Source organism: Hypanus sabinus, chromosome 1, assembly GCF_030144855.1.
Source record: "Hypanus sabinus isolate sHypSab1 chromosome 1, sHypSab1.hap1, whole genome shotgun sequence".
Classification (NCBI taxonomy): Eukaryota; Metazoa; Chordata; class Chondrichthyes; order Myliobatiformes; family Dasyatidae; genus Hypanus; species Hypanus sabinus.
Genome location: NC_082706.1, coordinates 21,706,602 through 21,728,247, shown reverse-complemented (window position 1 = coordinate 21,728,247; position 21,646 = coordinate 21,706,602). Strand labels below are relative to the sequence as shown.

Sequence of the window (21,646 nt, the reverse complement as noted above, 5' to 3'; positions counted from 1 at the left end):
TCGAATGACTTTGCCTCCACAGATGTTTATGACAATGAATTCTACAGATTCACCACCCTATGACTAAAGAAATTCCTCCTCACCTTTGAAATAAATCAGCTGTGACCTCTGGCTTATGTCCAGATACCAGTGGGCATCAGAGTAATGTTAGTGGTTAGTGCAACACTATTACAGCTCGGGGCATCGAAGTGCAAAGTTCAATCCCAGCATCCTCTGTAAGGCGTTTGTAGGCCCTCCCCGTGGAATGCGTGGATTTCCCTTGGGCACTCTGGTCCCCCACCCACCACCCTCATAGTCTAAAGGTGTACTGGGTAGGTTAATCAGTCATAGTAAATTGTCCGATGATTAGGTTAGTGGGTTGCTGGATGGCATGGTTTAAAGGGCAGTAAGGGCCTGTACCTCTAAATAAAATAAGGTCTCTGAAGTTTAGTCATCAGTGATTGGCTAGCTTAGATACATCATCTGTCAACCCAATACAAAATGTTAATCTGTGGCCAATGGATTTACAACCCACAGGGACTGGAAAGGAAATCAACAAACTGCTTACAGGCCAACACTGTGTTATGAAGGCTCAACATACGACCTGTACTTGCTGTAATATTACTGAATTTGAAAGTACAATGCCCGAATTAGTTTCCTCTGCCTTCCCACTTTTAATAATTGCTGTTCCTTCCTATCAATTGTATGTTTTTGATGCCATTCATTACAATGCTGTTCAGGTATGGTGACCACACAACCACCTATATGCATTTCCAACTTATGGACAAAACTGATTTAAGCACTTCTGCAAAAAAAAATGGAAGCCATTTGTTACCAGGAGATATCTTGAACAAACTGATACTGACTTACATTCAGTTCATTACGCAGAACACACTGAATGAAGCTAGGGAGACACCAAGGAAGTTTAAAAAAAAACTATGATTAACATGAATCTCAAATGAGAGACTTCCTACAGTCTGCAGCTCTACAGGATGTCAGAGCAAAAAGCACATACAGAACAAGGTGATGGAAGTTTCTTACCTGAGCGATACAGTACAGGTATGTGGTCAGTTGAAAGTCGATGCTCACTTCGCACACCTATAAGCAGAGGGCCCCCACGTCTTGAGAGATGAAACAAATTAACATCAATTTTCTTGGTATTTCTGAGAACAAAATGAGCCTGTTCTAATATTCATAGCTGATATTAACAGCACAATGTAGCTAAAGTGGTTCAAGCAGTGAGAAAACTGCAGGCCTAGTCCAAGTTTACCCAGCTTTGCAAAAGACAATCTTAGCATAAGGAATAAAAGAGGAACTAACACATCTTCAATTCATGTAGAACTAAATTCACAATCCAATAAGAAACATGTATGGTACCTAGGCAGTTTCTAGGGTAGGTTGCATGGTCGGTACAACACTGTGGGCTGAAGGACCTGTAACTGCTGTAGATTTCTAGGTTTTTCTGGTCACCATATTATAAGGTTTGGTAGGCAGACTGTGAAGTAGCGTTAAGAGATCCACCAGGATATTGCTTCAAATGGAGGGTTTTACTTACAAGAAGAGGTAGGACAGCAATGTTTGTTCTTAATGGAGTGAGAGAACCTGAGGAATTACCGTATAGATGTTTATCAAATTATGGACAGGACAGATATAGCTTTATCCAAGGACAGGCTAGTTCTAAGAGGGCAGAGGTTTCAGGTGAGAGGGGAGAAATTTAAAAGGCAAGCTTTTCCCACATAGAGGATGGTAGTTATATGGAACATGCTACTACAGGAGGTGGCAAACACAGATACATTTACATTTGGAAGAAATTTGGCCAGGTACTTAGACAGCAAATTAATAGGCCAGGGGTTCCCAACCTTTTTATGCCATGGACCCCAAGTTGAGAACCCCTGGAATTGCAGAATACAGGTCTGATGTAGGGAAGCGAAATTGCCATAGACAGGCACCACAGTTGGCATGGACAGTTTGGGCCGAAAGGTCTATTTCTCCACTGTACAGCTCAAAGTAGAGAGAGGATGTTCACCATTAATATGCAAATGCATGAACAATGTAAACAAAATGCCAATTGCAGTGCAAATCATTGCTCAACAAGGTATACAAAGGCATTGCATTTCCAGTATTTTAGGATTACCTGCCACATATTATTTCAGTACTTCTGAGGCAAAATACCATGTGAATTTAATTTATACTGGACAAAGAAAATCCAAGTGACATAATTAGCTAAAGTATAATCTCCCAGCCTCCTAGTCAGTTGGTTTGGGACTTCAAATAATTCCAGCAACATTTAGATGTATTCTGTTAACTTTTAATTAAGTGCAGATAAAAGTAGTCTACTAATGGATAGGTTTAAATGGAATCTCACTGCTGACCTTTTGACCTTGAAGAGAGCCTCTGAGCAAAGAGTTCGTCCAAACAAAGGGTCTTTTATTGTTTCCTTGATAATTGAGTACAGATATGTTTGTCAAGGTTTAATTAGAAAATTGACTTTGATAGAAAATTGTGACTAGATGACTGCCTCAAGTAAAGATTTGAAGTTGATGAATGCAAGAAAAAGTTTTATTATCAGATATCAAAAAAGAGCTAAATAAAAAAAAACAGCAGGAAAGTGAAAGAAAATCTTGAAAGTACACGTATCGAACATTAAATCTTGGAATAATAATTTAAGTCAATTCACTTGTATAAATTTGTAGAGACAAAAAAAATCTCCAAAACAAAAACTTGCGTGCCTTTTTCGCTAATAAAAAGTTCTAATCCATGTTAAATTAAACCAAACCATAACTGCTGCTGCATTTCTACAGCTAAATTATTCACTTATTATTCTGATGATTATGTCAGTAAGTTACCTAATCTTTAAATTAAATAGCCATTGTTAATATTCTATGTCAAACTGTGCCAAGTTTACTCTTTGGTAGCCTTAGTGATCTAAGTGTTGCTCTTAGCCTCCTCCCTTGACAATTCTCCTCCCTTTTCCTAATGCTAGCGCATTGAACTGATGTTATAGTCCTCTTGGCCAAAGTGCAGCGTGTGTCTCATTTAATTTAAATAAGACTCAAATAATATAACACAAAGGACAAATTACATTTAAGATAAAAACTGCAGACATGCATAAGCCCAAACTATTTTCTGACAAGATAAATCCCAAATCAATAACGTCTAAATCAAAAATAAATGTAGTTCAATAATAAGGTTCATAGGAAACTTTTCCCCCCACAATTCATTTCAGAAGTGTAATTTTTTTTATATATATATTTATTGTCTCTTCAAATTTTGTCTTTTTAGTTAGATTTCAGCACAGTGCTTTCAATTCATGTCAATCTACTTACAAATCTTTATGTCTATTGTTTCACTTCTCCTGCAGTGCTGCCCCCTACATCATTTGAAATGCAAATAATCCAGACCTTCATCACCTCAGGGCTCAAACATGTTATGGAATGACATTAACATAATGAACATATTTCGGTTCCTACTGCTCAGAAAAGAAATTATAACATTTTCAGCAAGTCCCAAGGGCGCCTTTCCCATAAGAAATTAACTGCTAACTTATTTATAATGTTGGCAATGTCTTTTTTTTTGCTTTGTCAAGCCTGAGCAAGTAGCACACCAAATCCATAGAATAAAAAAAATCACTGACATGTGTCTTGAAATTTGCTGTTCTGCGGCAGCACCAGTACAATACACAAGAATACGGCAAATTTCAATAAATATACACACGCACAGACACGTGTTAAATAACTAGTGCAAAAAGAGAGTAAAAATAGTGAGGATCATGGGTTGGATCATTATCTGTTCAGACAGTTTACATACCTGGTGCAGACAGCTTCACCTGGATAATGGACACTTTTTAATACCAGAGCAAAAGCTCCTTCCTGTAGAACAAAACACAAGCTTAAGCAGGGAGTGAAAAAACAATGTGGCATCTGAGTTAATCAAAGGTAAACAGCAACTTGAATCCCACACATTTCCCTCTGTTATTCCAAGTTTAAATAATGTTACACCCCAAAGGGTGAAACTGAAAACATGATCTAAATCATGGAAATATCAAGTTTTGCCAAGAGGATTTTGGGTGGTGCTGCATTCGATAAGTTACACACAAAGTGTGCTTTGTGTTCCGGGTATACAAAACACTGCAGTCAAGTATATTGAGTACATGGGAAATCTCATCAAGCAATACTATAACAGAAAGCCTTCAACTTAATCATAAATCTTATTGTGATGGTTCAAATATCAGATATTTGATAAGGGCCATATTATCAATAAGCTACTTTGGCCTTATAATTTACATCCAATAGTAATCACTGGCATATGTCGTCAAATTCGTTAACACAGCAGCAGCAAAACATGATAATAAATGAAAAAGATAAGTAAATTAATTATAGCGTATGTGTGTATTAAATGTATTTGTATTAAAAAGTTATATTAAAAATAGTGCAAAAACATTAATAATAAAAATGAAGTAGTGTTCAAGGTTTCAACGTCCATTTAGGAATCGGATGGCAGAGGGGAAGAAGCTGTTCCTGAATCACTGAGCATGTGCCTTCAGGCTTCTGTACCTCCTTCCTGATGGTAACAATGAGAAGAGTGCATGTTTATTATCTCTTTTAAAAATCTACAATGATCTAACCAATTTTACACTTGGGGTAAAAAAAATTCAGAGTTTCCACTCTCCACAAGATGTTCAATTTTAAATAAACACTTCCTTATTTTATATTTACATCCTTTCATTTGAAATTATCCTACTAGTAGAAGCATCCCACTAGTGCACAAGAATATCTAGATTCCTCCACTACACTCTTTTTCCATTCAGATAGCAAGCTGCCTGCAGATTCCTCTTACCGAAGTACATGACCTCGTACTTTTCATGCTGCTTCATTTATCATTTTTTGCTTATTCACAATCTACCCAAGACCTAATATCTGCATCACAACATGATCTCTTATCACTGGCGCTCAAGCTGTACGTAACTGAGAGCACGGAACTGGTCCTTGGGGCACTCCTTGCTTCTGCCCCGAAAGAAGTGGTCTTTTTTATTCAGATTTGCCGAGTTCTGCATGATGACCAATCTTCTCCATGCTGACACATTTCCTCTCAACATCATCTGCTCTTGTCTCATGCATCAACCTTTTAAGCATCAAATAACTTCTGAAAATATCATGACTCTTTTTTAACGTTTTTGAGAGCTTTTCAAATGCAGTTGCCTGATCAGCTGGTGCACGAGTTCTTAGCAAAATTAAGTATCATGATTGGATTCCACTTTTCCAGAGGGGTTTTTAACAAAAAAGTGCCAAGAATCAAAATCAGGATTAACATCACCAGCACGTGTCGTGGAATTTGTTAACTTTGTGGCAGCCGTACCATGCAATACATAGCATTGGAGGAAAAAAACTGAACTACAATAAAAATCTATATATTAAATAGTTAAATTAAATAACAAGTGCAAAAAAAAGTACTGAGTTACTGTTCATGGGTTCAATGTTCATACAGAAATCAGACAGTAGGGGAAAGAAGCTGTTCCTGAATGGTGGAATGCCCTCAGGCTTCTGCATCTCCTTCCTGATGGTAGCAATGAAAAGAGGGCATGTTCTGGGTGATGGTGGCCCTTAATGATTGACACATCCCTTATGAGGCATCACTCTTTGAAGATGTCCTGGATATTATGGAGGCTGGTGCCCATGATGGAGCCAACTAATTTTACAACTCTCTGTAGTTTACTTTGCTCCTGTACAGTACCCCCCCACCCCAAAATACCAGACAGTGATACAGTCAGTTAGAATGCTCTCCACCGTAAATCTGTAGAAATTTGCAAAGGTTTTTGGTGACATACCAAACCTCCTCAAACTCTAATGAAATCAGGCCGCATTGGTAGCTGCCTTAATATGTTGGGTCTAGGTTAGGTCCTCGGAGATGACACCCAAGAACCTGAAATTGCTCACTCTTTCTACTTCTGAGGACTGGTGTGTGTCCCTTGTCTTACCCTTTCCAAAGCAATTGAAATTATGGAAGTAGCTTTTACGTCAAGATTCCCCACAACACCTTATAGTGATTCCTAAATTCCAAAAGCAGAGCAGTAAAACTATGCACAAACAAGACCACACAAACAGCAATAAGAGTGATATCCTATCAATCTAACCTGATATTCATAATGGAAGGATGTCCGGCTAGGATGCTGGAGAAAGGCACAATGTTTTCTTGATGGATGTTCTGGGATTTTATTTGGCATCATCTGAGCAGGTAGAATAGATTGATGTCTCAGCCAAACCTAGCAACCCACTGGGAGTTGTACTGTTAAGGTAGAATATAGGCTCGTTTTCCAAAAATTAAGGCTTGAACCAAAAACCTTTGGTTCAGAAGTTCGGCAGGTTTCAGCCCAAAATGCCGACTGTACTTTTTCTCCCCACAGATACTGCCTGGCCTGCTGAGTTCCTCCAGCAACCTATGTGTGTTGCTCTGATGAATTACTGTCTGTAATGCAACACTGGGGAAAGACCTTCACTCGTGAGAGTGTGGAATGAGCTACCAGCGCAAGTATGCATGCTAGCTCGACTTCAGAGTTTAAGGGAAGTCTGGATGGGTCCGTGGCAGGGGTATGGAGGGTTATGATCAATCTGGCACGGACTCCACGGACCAAAGGGCCCATCTCAGTGCTATAATTTTCTATGCCTCTATAGTGTTATTATTTGTTTTTAAGTAACATGAAAAATAAAGAATAACAAATCCTTCTAAAATATTACCAGTTGCTGAATAACCCTCTCCACCAAGGTGGCAAAACTGATGTTGTCATCCTCACGGTTATCGTACATATACTTGACCAGTTTCGCAATAGATTCCGTGTCAGTGTCAGATTCAAATTCATAACCTTTGCTTTCCTGCAATGAGACATAGAGAAATTGATACAATGCTCAGAAACAGGAACTTAGCTCCTGCTACAAGACAGAGGAAACAAACCAACACCTACCAGCTTTACAGAGGTAGGGTGTGCAGAAAGTTAAAGCACAAGTCAACAAACACAGGACGTCAGACTGCGTCATATCGTGTAGCATCAGTCTATCATACTGAAGGAGGAAAAGTTACATGGAAGTCCACTTCCTGAATTGTGCCACACAGAGGGCAGAATTGGAAGACAAAGTAATCAGATGCACTAATGGTCGCTGCTATTATGACAGAAATACCCGCACTGAGAATGCTGTACGGGCTATTTGCAAAAGGAAAACTACAGGCTGCCCCAAGTTATGATATCCCTAATGCAGACAAGTTCACATAAAATTATTAAATCATAAGTCCAATATACATTTGTTCCTATGAATAGCGGAACTAGTTTCCCCCCACCTTTACTTACAGTAATTCTTTTCTTTCATTAGTTTATAAATGAGCCATTATAACCCTGTGGAGGTATAGTTTCTGCACCAACTGATTTCCGAGTATTTTCGAAGTTATGGACAAAAATCACCTTATGTAGTTCTGAGAAAACAGAACCTGTTCATCACTCAGGCACAGTCTTTGTAAATAATAACATACTCCTAGACTCTTAATCACAACCATTTCGCAACATGGAGGGCTGAAGGGCCTGTACTGTGCTGTAGTGTTCTATGGTTCTAATATATTGGTAACAATGCTTCTTCCAAACAAGGTATTAGACAGGGAAACCTCAGTCGTATATTTGAATTCAAATGGGTTCAGTGGAGAAAAAAAAAATAATTTTGGGGGGGGGGGGATATTGGCACTTTTAATAAGATAAAAACAGCTACCTTAATTTCAAACGTATCCAATATGCCTAATATAGCCAACAAAACGCCTTTGTAAACAAGCAACAATTAGTTACTGTTTACCTGTAAGGGCAGTGGGGATAGTACATGTGGTGTAGAACTATACTCATTGTACATGACCCTCTTGCTCTCATACAGATAACATGAATATACAAAACACATTATGTAATCTTTATGTACATACAAGAAACTTCCTCAGGTCTTTGTAGTTTGTAATGATGCCATTGTGAATAACAATGAACTCTGAAAAAGAAGAAAGAACAAAAGAACATGGTTATTGTCTTATTTAAGCAACTAAACTCATCTTTATTTATTTTATTGAGATACAGCATGGAATAGGCCGTTCTGGCCCTTCAAGCCACACCATCCAGCAATTCCCCAGACATAATCCTAGCTGAATTATGGGACAATTTCCAATGACCAATTAACTGGTACATCTTTGGATTGAGAGGGGAAACCGCAGCACCCCTACACGAAAACGTACAAACTCCTTATAAGTAGTGGCAGGAATTAATCCTTGGTTGCCTGTACTGTAAAGGGCTGTGCTAACCACTACATACCATGCTCTGAGAGAGAATTAATGAACTGTTTATCTAACAATTTTTGGGCGGAAATCTTAATTGAAGAATGACCAATTACTTGAGAATTTTGAGTGCCAAGGGAGAACCAGTTGATTGTAGGTCATCCAGTAAAGCTACTTAAAATTTTTGAAGGTGTAAATGCTATGGAAATGGCTTATTTGGACTTCCTGAAGGATACATCTGAAAGACTCCACATTATAGAATGATAGCAACAGTTAAAGCTCAGAGAATCAAATTCTGGCTTTGTCGGACAAGAGAACTTAGAACAGGAGCATTGTGCAGTTATTCAAAATGGAAACAAGTTAAATAGTAGCTCATAAGGATCTGTACCAACTTAGGATAGAAAATAAATTACATTGTTCAAGTTTGTCCAAATTAAGAGGGCAAACTTTTAAAGGGACATTAACAAATTAGTGATTCAGTAAAACTGCAGCTGAGATCATCCATTTTGTATTAGTGATTGAGAACATAATACTAAATAAAGGCTGGAAATGTTATAGAAGAGAAGGTCCAAAGTGATTCAACAGCCATGTACGAAGTTCCTTAAAATGAAGCAGTCAGCTTCAAAAATCTCAAGAGTTAGTCTTTTAGCTAGAGGTATAGGAGACAATTTACGTCCTCACAACTGGAACCCTGATGAAGGGTCTCAGCTTGAAACGTTGACAGTTTATTCCCATCCATGGATGCTGTCTGACCTCTACCATTTTGTGTGTTGCTAGAATTGCCAATATCTTCAGAATCCTGTGTTAAAAAGATAATTTAAGTAAGATTTGTCACAGGAAAAAAATCTTCAACAAATCAAGTTTGGAGCATTTAATATAGTTCTGAGAAATGCAACATAAAATTACAAGACAGGAGCTGCAGAAGAGGAGCAGAAACCCACTGGAATGTTCCAAAAGTTACAGATGATTAATCTCCTATATAGAAACTACATCAGAAAATATGCTTATTTCTAGAAGGATGTTGAGAGAATTTTGAAGACAACTGATGAACAGGAACAGGAGCACATTGGTGGCAAGTCCAGGAAAGAGGATATAATTCACTATCAGAGTAAAGTGACTAGTAATTCAAGAAACAAGCTGCTGAAGGAACTCAAGTAGTTAGACAATGTCTGTGGAGGCAGATTGGTAGTCAATTTTCAGGTTGTGATCCTGCACCAGGGTTGAGGGTGTAGACGGGAGATAGATAGTACAGAGAGGTGAGGGGGAGGGACAAGTCAGAAGCTGAAAAGCTGTAAGTGGACCAAATGAGAAAGGAAATGATAGACAAAAGGAGCCAGGTGGGAGAAAGGGAAGATGGAGGTAAAGAAAGAGGTTGCAAGGGGAGACAACAAAAGGCCACAGATTCTGGAATCTAATAAGTAAAGGTAGTGGTAAGTACAACCAAAAAAGGAAGGGATGACAGACTTCACGGGGGAGGAGACAGGAGACCAAAAAGGCTAAGTGTGTATGTAATAAGCAGATAGATAGATGAGAAAAGACTGGGTATGGGGGCTGGGGGAGGATTTGGAAAGAAAGTCTGATGGTTGAGAGAACTTCAGTTGCTAAGAAAGAAGGAAAGGAATTGGAGGTGCAGTTACCTGAAACTAGAAATTCCACAGTTCATATTATTGAGTTGGAAATGGCACAGGTACAACATGAGACACTGTTCCTCCACTTTGTATTTGGCATCATGGTGACAGTGGAGAAGGCAAAGGACAGGTGGGTTGCTGTCAAAACCGGGAGTTGAAATGGTTTGAGACTGGGAACTTAAGGTGGTTGTTACCAACAGAGCATAGGGTGCTTGAGAAAGCAATCACCTAGCATACACCTTTGTCTCATTGATATAGAGGAGGCCATATGGTGGGCACTGAATGCATGAGACAAGGTTGGAGAGGTGCCTGTAAATCTCCAGAAGCCTCATCTGGAAATGTCACTTAGGTCCCTGGATGGTAATGAGAGAGTAGGGATAGGAGTGGGAGCCATACCTTTCACCAACATCTGTACCAATTCTCCTAGCTATCTGACTGTCAACCCTCCCATTTTTGGTTCCACAACACCTTTCTTACTAGATTCCAAACCTGTTGTCCTTTATTGCCTCCACTTATCACCTTTCAGCCTCTGAATGCACCTCTCCACCGTCTTCATCTGCTCATCATTCCTCTTTTCAAACAGTTCCACCTACTGCTTGCCAGTCATTGCAGAGCCCCTTGCCCATCATATCTCCCCTCTATATTCAGTCCCAATGCAGAGTCTCTATCAAAAGCATCGACTATTGCTCTGCTGCCACAGTTGCTGCCTGACCTAGTGAATTCCTTTAGTAGTTTGCTTTTCTTGCCTTAGATGCCAACATCTACAGTCCCTCATGCCTCTAAGAACATTGGCTTAATGAAAAGCATGGAAAAGGGTTAGAATTTTCTCCCAAACAAAGCTAGCTCAATGGAATCTCTTCCTGTTTACCAAGATATGGAACTAAGGTTCCTGGATGAAGTGATGACACAGATTAGCCACAGTCTTAACAACAGCAGCACCAGATAGAGGGGCTGAATAGTCTACTCCCTCTTCCACTGTTCTTAATTGCTCAAGACAGCAGCAGGCTCCCATACGACTTGGCACAGTTTCTTGGATTTTCTTTGTTTTAAGTCCAAATGGCAGGTTAAATGCTTGATACAATTTGAGAATTATTGTCTTAAGTTGCTATTGACAACAAAGAGACATTTTTATATGAACCAGAATGTACGATAATCTTGCCCACCAGCCATCAATTAAAGGGATCTCATTCAACTCTGCTAACGATCAGTCAGTTAAATTGCTTTAATAATTGGCAGAACGAAGAGAGACTGCAGAGTCTCTGATTATGCTTTATCAGAGTAGAAAGGCTTCAGAAAACAGCCATCACTACTCCCTTTTCTGTGCAAGAACAATGGCAACAAATGTCCAGTCACCCACCTCTTGAACAAATTAAAGCCAAAATTATGATTCTTCATTGGCTGAGCCTGAAGTGAATAAAATTCAATGAATTCACCCTTTTTTTTCTAATATTGATATGGTTGAGGAAGCTGGACTTCTGTGATTTACAATCTCTATTCTAAAGTAATACACACACAAAATGCTGTAGCATCTACTGAAAAGAGTAAACAGTCAACCTTTCAGGACGAGACTCTTCATCGAGACTGGGGAGAAAAAGATGAGCAGTCGGAGCAAGAAGGTGGAAGGAGGGAAAGGAAGTAGTACAAGGCGATAGGTCATAGGTGAAACCAGGAAAAGGGCAAAGTAAATGGTTGGGAAGTTGACTGGTAAAAGAGATAAAGGGCTGGAGAAGGGGGAATTTGATAGGAGAGGGTAGAAGACCATGGAAGAAAGGGAAGGGGGAGGAGCACAGAGGGAGGTAAGGAGATAAGGTGAGAGAAGGAAGCCGCTATTCTAAACGTTAGCTTGCAGTATTTTAAAATAGCCAAAAATAATGAGAAAACAAAATGAGGAATAAATAATCTTAAGTTCCATTAAGAATTATGTGAAATAATAGCAACTGCTTGATAAGAGTTCACTCTTCTGTCAGACGGATATTAGGATAGACAACTAGTGATAGAACAATCTTGAAAGCTGTGTAGAGACAAAGCTAAAAGCTTCTAATAGCTTGAAGGGGCTCACTAACCAATTCAGGTCAAAACTTACCATTGTTCTTGTCAGAGCGTTGTGGATGACTGTTGATTGAGCTGGGGACACCATGAGTTGCCCAACGAGTGTGCGCAATTCCAAGATGTACTTCAAAGTCAATGTCCAAATCTATGGAGTCTTGTTCTGAAAAGGAGCAGCATTGTGTCAATCAAAACCTTCTATTTGCAAGAACAGGCTATTACATTCGAACACACTTGGTCTGAATGACCACCTCTAAGATATGACGGATATGAGCTTGAAAGTGATGCAAAGGGTTAATGTCGAAACAGAAAACTCAAGAATAAACTGACTCACAAAAACTTTGGCTAACACCTTAAAATGAATCTACTTTATTGATTATCAGGAGGGCACATGGGACTATAGGCTTCACTGAATTCGAGCTCTGGGCACCAATCCCAAATGTTCTGTTCTGAGATTTGTGGTAAATGAAACCACTGTGGATTATCTCTTCATAAGTAAAGCATTCAGTGTTTTCTGCCTTGAGTAGTTAGATTGTATCATACCTCAGCATTAGCTACTTCAAGGCATAGAGGGAACTATACTAATTTGACAGTAAATTTGTGCTTCAAGATTTCATACTGCTCAGCACAGGATAATTTGCAATGCCATATTCTGTTACCATTTGGAACTTAGTTTTTCCAAATAGGTAACATTTACTGTCCTCAGCTAGCATGATCTAACCTTAACTATGATATTACATCTTTATTTAGCAGATAAAATTTTACGGTATTGCAAGAACTGAGTCAAGATGCCTGGAGATCCAGAAGCATGAGATTTACTCTGATTTCCTGTACTGGTGAAGGAGGTATTGCAAAACTGCCCTCTTCATTCCATTTAGCTAAGTGCAGAACTGAAAAATCTACTAAATTTACCACCAGCTAGTAGAACAGGATATCAAATTGATTACCCTAGGGAGAACAGGTCAACAGTCAGTGGGTAGGCATTCACAGCGTGCTTTGCCTGGGATATAAGCAGCACATGCCTCCAGACGGTCTTCCCGGTCCAAGGACCATCCAAATGTACACCAAGTCCAAAGCCTCAAGAAATTCAACTTTCCAACTAAAAACTAGAAGAAAGAACTCTGCCCAAATGTGTTCCATCAAACCAGGTCAAGGCTGATGAATCTGCTCAGAGCTCAAACTGAGGTCCAAATTGAGCCAGGAAGTAAAGTGTGATTCAACCTCCATCTGTTTACCAATCATCTAATGGGTTCTTTTCTCTCCTACACAACTGGTGAATACGATGAATAGATTTGTCACACTGTTTATCAAATTGTGGAATTAAAAGGAGAAAGCTTACATTAAAACTGCGTTCACATGATTCATTTATGTCTGTGACGCCTGTCAGCTCATCCAACCAGAATAAAACTTAGTAAACTGCAATCATCTAATCCAACTATCTCTGGAAAGTTTGAGGCTTTGGTTTCCACCAAAATGCCTGGATGACCAATATAAATAACAGTCTGGATGAAGATGACCAATGTGATAAGTGTCCAACTACCTGGAAAGAGAAAAAGATTACTGAGATATATAGTAGGGTTAAGAGTGGGACTAATTCAATGATTTTCTTAAAATGTCTGGGCTCACTCGAAATGCTCTACAAATCCACAATTCTATGAAAGTTTCACACATCTACTTAAACCTAGAACACCTTGTTCTGGTGCCTGAACTTTTTTCTGAAGTTGTTCTCTGAGCTATCTTTATTATTTTGTTTTTGTACAGCTGTAACAATCTCTCCTTTAAGACCAAATTGTTCCAGCTTTCCCACAACTTTTATCTCATTCAACTTATGCAACATATTGGCTTTATAGTTTTTGTTCAGAATTAAATGTCCCCCTATGATTTGATAAATTACCTCACATACAACTGACCAAGACCCTACACACTGAAGGTGAAGTCTGAATAGCTGATGCGGAACACTTTCTGATTAATAATTAATCATTCTGACTTTTTTTTGAAACAAAGACATGGAACCAATCTTCTGCCCACCTACTTGTTGACGTTGTAAATCAGACTCAACTGAAAAATGGAAGGGTAAGTAAATCTATAACAATATAATGTTAAAACTTGAATTAGTTCATATTTTAGTTGTTGTAAGTGTAAACGCTTTGTTGAATGCAATGTAATTTCCACATGAAACTTGCAGATATTATTTCCTTCTCAGTTATGGTGCTTCCTCTGTCTACGCTTCTTGCTGCCTCTTGTCAACCAGCCAGCATAATCAAACTTTCCATCCACTCCAGACATCCTCCCTTCTCCTCCCTCCCCACTGGGTAGTAGATACAAAGGCCTGAAAGCACATACAAGCTCAAGGATAGCTTCTTTTCCATTGTTGTAGGACTAGTCAACGGTTCCATCGAAAGATTAGATGAGACTCTTGTCCTCACAATTACCTTGATATGACCTTGCACCTTATTGTCTTACCTGTTCTGCACCTTCTCTGTAGTTGCACTCAATTATTATTTTGCACTCAATGTACTGTTGTAATGAATTGATCTGTATGAACAATGAACAACACAGGTTTTTCACTCTACCTCAGTACATGCAATGATGATAATAAACTGATCTACCAATTTAATTTAATCTGCTGCGGTGCACCCTAAATCAGCTTGTGTACATCCTGTCCTAGTCTTCCAGGAAATAGCAATCAGATATTTAACATCTGAACTCCACCCCAAGGTATCCTCATACAACAGCCACTGGCAGCTCTTGCATACTTTGTACAAGTGACCTTCTTCCATTTGATTTTCACACAGCTGTTAAATTGACACAAGATTTATATGGACTGTATCATATGCAGACAATAATGCCTTCCAATACAGGATCAGTAGCTAATAATCCGGAAAGAGTGCTCAGGAACTCATTCTCAAGTAAGATACCAACATAGTTACAAACAAAAAGAACAAAAATAAACAGTGAGGAGAGGGGATGGCAGATCTGAGAGAGAGGTAGGAGGAGGGAAGAAGGGAGAAAGAGCACAAAAGCAAGGAGGAAAAAAAATACTGAAGAGAGGAAGTGGCAAAACGTGGTATTTCATTACCACATTTTACTGTTTCAGGAAACCCCATGGTGCTTATATAGAGCCAATGGATTAATACTTACAGATAGTAATACAGGAAACAATTCTGCAAATCTTTCATATCAGACCAAATAGGTTAATCAGCAAGTCTGGTACAATGTATAACCATTCCATAATCTTCTTGCTTCAAATCAAAGATGTTGGAATTAGTGTGTAAGTAGGAGAAAACGATTGCCTGAATGAGCAATTTAATTTTGTTCTTTTGCAGGGTTCCTGCTTCTCAGAGTTAATAATACTTTGGAAAAGTAACTGACAATTTAATCAACTAAGTTTCACATCTGTTTGTCATCATAAGTATTTGGATTAATTCAGTGGCTGAATTCTTCAGTACTGCCCACTTCCTGCAGCTCAAACCTCTGCGATACGAGGCAGGCAAACACGCTTCATTAGACAAAGAATACCTACTTTCAATTTCATCTTCCAGTGCTTTGACCTTCCCGCTCTTCTTGATCAAGTGGATCTGATGTGCATTATTTTCCCAGTTCTTGTCATTTCCGCCATCAATTCCAACACCTGGCAGGAATAAAAATTCCAGTCAGAGTGTTACAAAAACTCTTGAGCCATCAATAGACAAAGGACAACTGAAGCAACAATTTGCTGGAAGAACTCAGCAAGTCCAGCAACATCTGAGGGGAAAGGAACTGTCGACATTTTGGGTCAAAATTGTATCAGGGTACCCTCATTCTCTTTCAACCACAGATGCTGCTCGGCCCAGAGTTCCTCTAGCAGACTGTCTGTTGCTCCAGTTCTCAGCATCTACATATCTTGTTTCTCCAAATGACAATGGTACAATCAGAGGAGGCTCCCACCCCTTTGAAGTTAGAATCTTTCCCAGTTCACTGGATGCAAACCACTCTCAAGTGACTCAAATGTCAGCAATTCCTCTCCTCCCACAGACTCACTGAGCTCTTCCATAGATTGTTAATTCCTCCATATTCCAGCACAGGAAGTCTCTCATGACTCTGTTTAACACCGTTTCACCATTCCTCCTCTCCACTCCCTCACCATTGCTTCAATATTCCAGTTAATCTTGATTTACAAGACCAACACCACTGGAATAATCCTTTAATGTTTGTGGAAACAAACAACCAAAAACTTTTATTTCCTTCTATTAGATGGGCAAGGACAGATTTTTAAAAAATCAAAACACAAATCTTCTGGACCCCAAATATTCTTTTCCTTGATCTAATAGTTTGCAAACTTACCCTTAATTTACAATAATAATAATAATAATAATACTGTTCCACTAATCAAAATGCTGGGACTGCCAGGGTGAAAATTCGCCATGCCAAAACCAGCAATGGGTTTTTAAGTCATGTAGTGCTCCCATTAATTAACAGCCAAGGGAAATAAGATATTAAAGTGCTGCTGGCGTCAATGACTAACATAATCAGAGGCTGTGCTGGGGGCAACCCATGAGAGTCGCCATGTTTCCGATGCCAACATAGCACACCCACAACATTCTAACCCTAACCGGTACATCTTTTGGAATGAGAGGAAACCGAAACACCCAGAGGAAACCCACGCGACCATTGGGAGCAGGATTGAAACCCGATAGCTGGTGCTATGAAGTGTTGCACCAACCACTACACCACCGTGCCACCCTTTAGGGTGGAACCTCCTCTGCTATCAATGAATGAATGCAAAATCTGTGCTTACCAGCAGAGTCATATCCTCTGTATTCAAGACGCTGAAGTCCTTTGATAAGAGTTTCCAGGATCTCTCTTCTTGTACGAGGTACATGATAGTTCAAGTAAGCAAAGATTCCTTTAAATCAAAGCATAAGAAAATATTTCAAAATTCTTTCTCCCAAATCCCTGCAGCAATCAAAAGTTAACAACTGCATGCAAAACTAAGATCAATTCCACTTCTAATTCATGTGAATCTAAAGATATTGTAAAGGATTACAAGTAGAAAGTCATGGAAAACATATCACACAGTTAGAACTTAGTGCACTGACCAGAAATTTGACTGTATTGTCAGCGTCACATCATGTCCCACCAATTTCCAATCACAGGACAAAGGGTTGGGGCAGAAAAAAATGCAATTTAAGCAACACTGTTCTAACTGATGTCCAGAATGCCAGCAACAGAGGGTCTCCTCAGGCCAAGTTGATTCAAGCCTACCCTTTAATTCAAATGATGTGCTAATCTTTTATCTACAAACAAATGCAACTTGAAAAGCTTAATTTCTCTGGTAGTTTGAAGCTGCAACTTACTGGCAATTACTACTATTGCCTTTGACCTCTTCCCCTTGTTGCCATTCCATTTAACACTAAGCAATATTGATCTTACATTTCTTAGTGTAAAGTGTATTAGCAGAACTGTGGTATTCAACAGTTTTATTTCAATTGATACCACAGAAATATCAGCTCCTGACACTGAAGTCATGTCTCATGTGAAGCCAGAATGAAGCAGCTAGAGATTACTCAAACAACACACACAAAATGCTGGAGGAATTCAGCAGGCCAGGGAGCAGTCTATGGAAAAGAGTACAGTTGACGTTGCAGGCCAAGACCCTTTATCAGGACTGGGAAAACAATATGAGAAGTTAGAGGAAGAATGTGGGAGGAGGGGGAGGAATTACACGGCAGTAGGTGATAGGAGAAACCCAAAGGGGGAGAGGGATGAGGTAAAGAGGTGGGAAGTTGATTGGTGAAAAAGATAACGGCTGGAGAAGGGGGAATCTGACAGGAGAGGACAGAAGCCCATGGAAGAAAGGGGGAAGAGCACCACAGGGAGATGATGGGCAGGCAAGGAGGTAAGGTGAGGGGGGGGGAAATGGGAATGGAGAATGGTGAAGGAGAGGGGAGGGCAATTACCAGAAATTCATACCATCAGGTTGGGGGCTACCCAGATGGAATACAATGTTTTGCTCCTCCAACCCGATTGTCGTCTCATCACAGCAGTACTCGGCTTTCTTCCAAGACAAATGTGGCCCTAACACCTTATACACAGAGATCCAAACATACACAATGTATTCAAAATAATACAGTAGCTTTAAAATGCAACTGGAAAACGTGGATCATACAACAGGAATTCAGCCCAAGTCATTCACCAATGAATCAAATAGGATGAGACTGCTGTTAATATACCCCTAGTATTCAAAAGGAGATTTTCGGGTAACATAGATACAGAAAATTGGAACTAAAGATGATTGTGGCATGAAAGAATTCCAGAGACATTGCAAGGCACAAGGAAGATACTGTTTGGATTAAATGTTGATCAGTCTTCTTATTCCATGTTCAGAAATTTCTCAAAAAGCTGTTTTATTGCTTGTCGACAATGACCCTAATTGTGCCGCAGGAAACTCAGCTGATCAAATTATTTATAGAATATGTTACAGCATAGGACACAATGACATCTTTGTGCAACCTCTGCACAGAGATACTTTGTTAAAAAAGAAAGATATTTTCCCCTCTAAATGGTGTTGGCTCTTTCGACAGTAATAACTTTCTTATTGATACTTCACACATTAAGCTTAAACCCTGGGTAACTGAGTATCAAGACTACTTAACTATACTGTGTGGAACAGTTGAGTCAAATCTGAAGTCCACTCTGGGGATTTTCCTTCTTTTAAGGCACAGTGACAAAACTAATGAAAAGAATTCATGAAGGGTCCTGATATAGGTTCTCACCCTGAAACATCAACTGTTTATTTCCCTCCAGTCTATCCTGCTGAGTTCCTCCAGCATTTTGTATGTGCTGCTCAAGATTTCCAGCATCTACAGAATCTCTTGTGTCTCTATACACAGGTGAACTATTGGAGACATGTATTCATTAACTTCAAAATGCTTTGCCATCATCAATTATGTATGTTAACTTATGCTGCTTGGTGACTCCCTTCCAAACACTACCACCAATCACAACATGACTTTGATCTTCACTCACAAGAAGAACTGAGCAAAGTTTATTAATTCTAATATTCCCCAAAGGAATTTAAGTGGCCTCTTTTAAAAAGATCTTAACTAGTATCCACAGGCAAATCACTCCATTATACATAAGTTACTGATGTTGAATAAACTCTTCTCAGACATCCAGCCAGGTAAAGGTAACGATTATAACTGATGTTCTGATGACAAGCTCTACCATCTTCTTCAGGGATGATGCCTGCGCATGTCTAGTCCAGTGTTATTTATATCCCTGTAATCCACCCCTCCTGCTTGGTTGGTCCTCATCCGATGAGGCTTCCACTCTCCCACCTTGTTTACAATCGAATTCCAGCTGTGACAGTAGAAACTTGATTGGATCAGGACTCATCAATCAGGAGGGACGGACTACAAGCCAATGTTCCCTCTAATTTTTAGTAATCAGTGTGCACAAAAATCTTATGTTGTGCAAATTTTTTTTTCCTGTGACAGAAGTATGTGCGCACTGAATGCGCACATGGCACAATTTATGTAGGTTTACAAAATATTTGACATGAACTGCACAGAATAACAACAAAATAACATACATATTTAAGTCACAGTTATTTTTTTCTCTCTCCTGTCTTTGGCATTTACCCATTTTTTGATCTCCTCTGGGTCTGACCGTTTTCACTCTTGCTCATCTGCACTCAACCGTAACATGCGTAGCACTTCTGTAAAGGGTAATGACGAGTTCTGTTGCCTGAGCTTTCGTACACTGTCTAAATGCGACTTACTTGCCAAACGACGCTTCAATATTAGTTTCCAAATATCATCCCACTTCTTTCTACTAGCAAATTCCCAAGCAACTTTCGCATCACGACAATACAAACAGGTAACTCCAGTTTCCGAATCATACATAAATGTATGAACATATAGCTGAACATTCATGACCTCATGAGCTTTCGGTGTAGCAGTTTCTACTATTTTGTTAAGCCTTTCAACTTTAAACAAATTTGCAGTTCCTTTGCGCTTCACACCCTTTGCTTCTTTTGAATTCGACACAGTGAATCAATATTATTTTTAATAAAAACTTAGTAAGCTATCTACAGGATTTGAAACAGATCTTTGTAAACTTTATAAATATGAACACTTTCCGCCAAAGATGGCTGCCGCCGTGATGCAGCTGTACAAACCGGAACAGGAAAGGCGAGGTGACGTAAATTAGTGACGTGCATTGTGGTGTTTGAAAAACCGACTAACTAGTTAACAGAAACATTTAGCTAAAAGATTATTTTCAATAAGTATAATTATTAATTACTACATTATTTTAGGTAACTAACCTTTTGTGCGCACATTAATTACCTTTGTGTGCTGGTTGAAAAACGTGCGCGCGCACATACACACAGCTTAGAGGGAATATACAAGGGTATAAATAACTCCAGACCAGAAGGTGGCAGAGTATGTCATTGAAACATTAGTTATCATCAATACTTGTACCCGCTGGAAGCCAGAGAAGAGTTTATTCATCATATATGTTTGGAAAGCAGAGGATCCTTAGTCATTAATGAATTCATTTGTTTTTTTTAAATTTAGTCACTTGGAGGCTGTTGACGTTGCTGACATTTGTTATCCGTACAGAATTGCCACTGAATGGAGAATGCAATGACATTATATACTCAGTAGCCACCTTATTACATACCACTGCTCATTAATGCATATATCTAATGCTGATCATGTGACTGCAGCTCAATGCAGACATGGTCAAGAGGTTCAGTTGTTGTTCAGACCAAATATCAGACCGGGATGGAAATGTTACCAAAATGACTGACAATGGAATGATTGTTGGTGCCAGACGGGGTGGTTTGAGTATGTCACAGACTGATCTCCTAGGACTTTCACACACACAACAGTCCATAGAATTTACAGAGAATGGTGCAAAAACAAAATCCAGAGAGCAGCAGTTCTGTAAGCAAAAACGTCTTGTTAATGAGAGAGGTCATAGGAGAATGGCCAGACTGGTTTAAGTTAACAGGAAGCAACAGTAATTCAATTAACCACGCACTACAACAGTGGTGTGCAAAAGAGCATCTCCGAATACAGATGTTGAACCTTGAAGTGGATGGACAACAGCAGCAGAAGCCCACCCAGATAAACTCAGCAGCAACATTATTAGGTACCTCATGTATCTAATAAAGTGGCCACTGAGTGTAGATGAGGAATAACAAATTAGGTCAGGCTGAGTACGAGAGCAGATTTCTTCCCCTTAAGGACATCAGTGAACCAGATGGATTTTTAAGACAGCTGGAAGGTTTCACGGTTGTCAAGAATGAGCCTAATTTTCATTTTATCCAGATTTTATCATTCGAATTTAAATGACATGGGATGTAAACTCACTGTTAATCTATCATATCCTGAAATTGTAGGTATTGCATTAAAATGAAATTTAGGCTATGGACTAGCTGTTAATAGTTACTTTGTCCTGTTATGCTTAGAAGCACATTCATCTATCCTTTGCCTAGCCGTAGTTTTCTTGATTTTCGAGACACTGTGCTGAGTGCCTTTTCAAGGCTGCATCACAGCCTTCCCCTCAATCCAACTCCTATGGATCTGTGGAAGAATATGGAATGGTGGCAGTCTCATAATCAATCTGAAAAGCATTGGATCCTGACTTACAGGTTGAGGAATGTTGCTGAGTTTTGTCTTTGAAAACGTATGCCCTGCACTAAAAACATTAAATGT

General features: G+C 39.3%; 1 protein-coding gene across 2 annotated transcripts in view; it reads right to left on the bottom strand.

Annotated features, from left to right (window-relative positions):
- The window catches only part of LOC132391805 (glutamine--fructose-6-phosphate aminotransferase [isomerizing] 1), a 94,232-nt gene that overhangs the window by 53,457 nt on the left and 19,129 nt on the right, over nt 1–21,646 (bottom strand). For both annotated transcript variants that reach the window (XM_059965443.1, XM_059965452.1), the window contains exons 2-8: nt 16,717–16,824; nt 15,463–15,570; nt 11,977–12,102; nt 7,927–7,985; nt 6,711–6,845; nt 3,787–3,848; nt 1,021–1,100 (exon numbers count right to left, since the gene is read on the bottom strand). In XM_059965443.1, the coding sequence (XP_059821426.1) occupies nt 1,021–1,100; nt 3,787–3,848; nt 6,711–6,845; nt 7,927–7,985; nt 11,977–12,102; nt 15,463–15,570; nt 16,717–16,824 (678 nt within the window). The remainder of the gene's footprint in view (nt 1–1,020; nt 1,101–3,786; nt 3,849–6,710; nt 6,846–7,926; nt 7,986–11,976; nt 12,103–15,462; nt 15,571–16,716; nt 16,825–21,646) is intronic.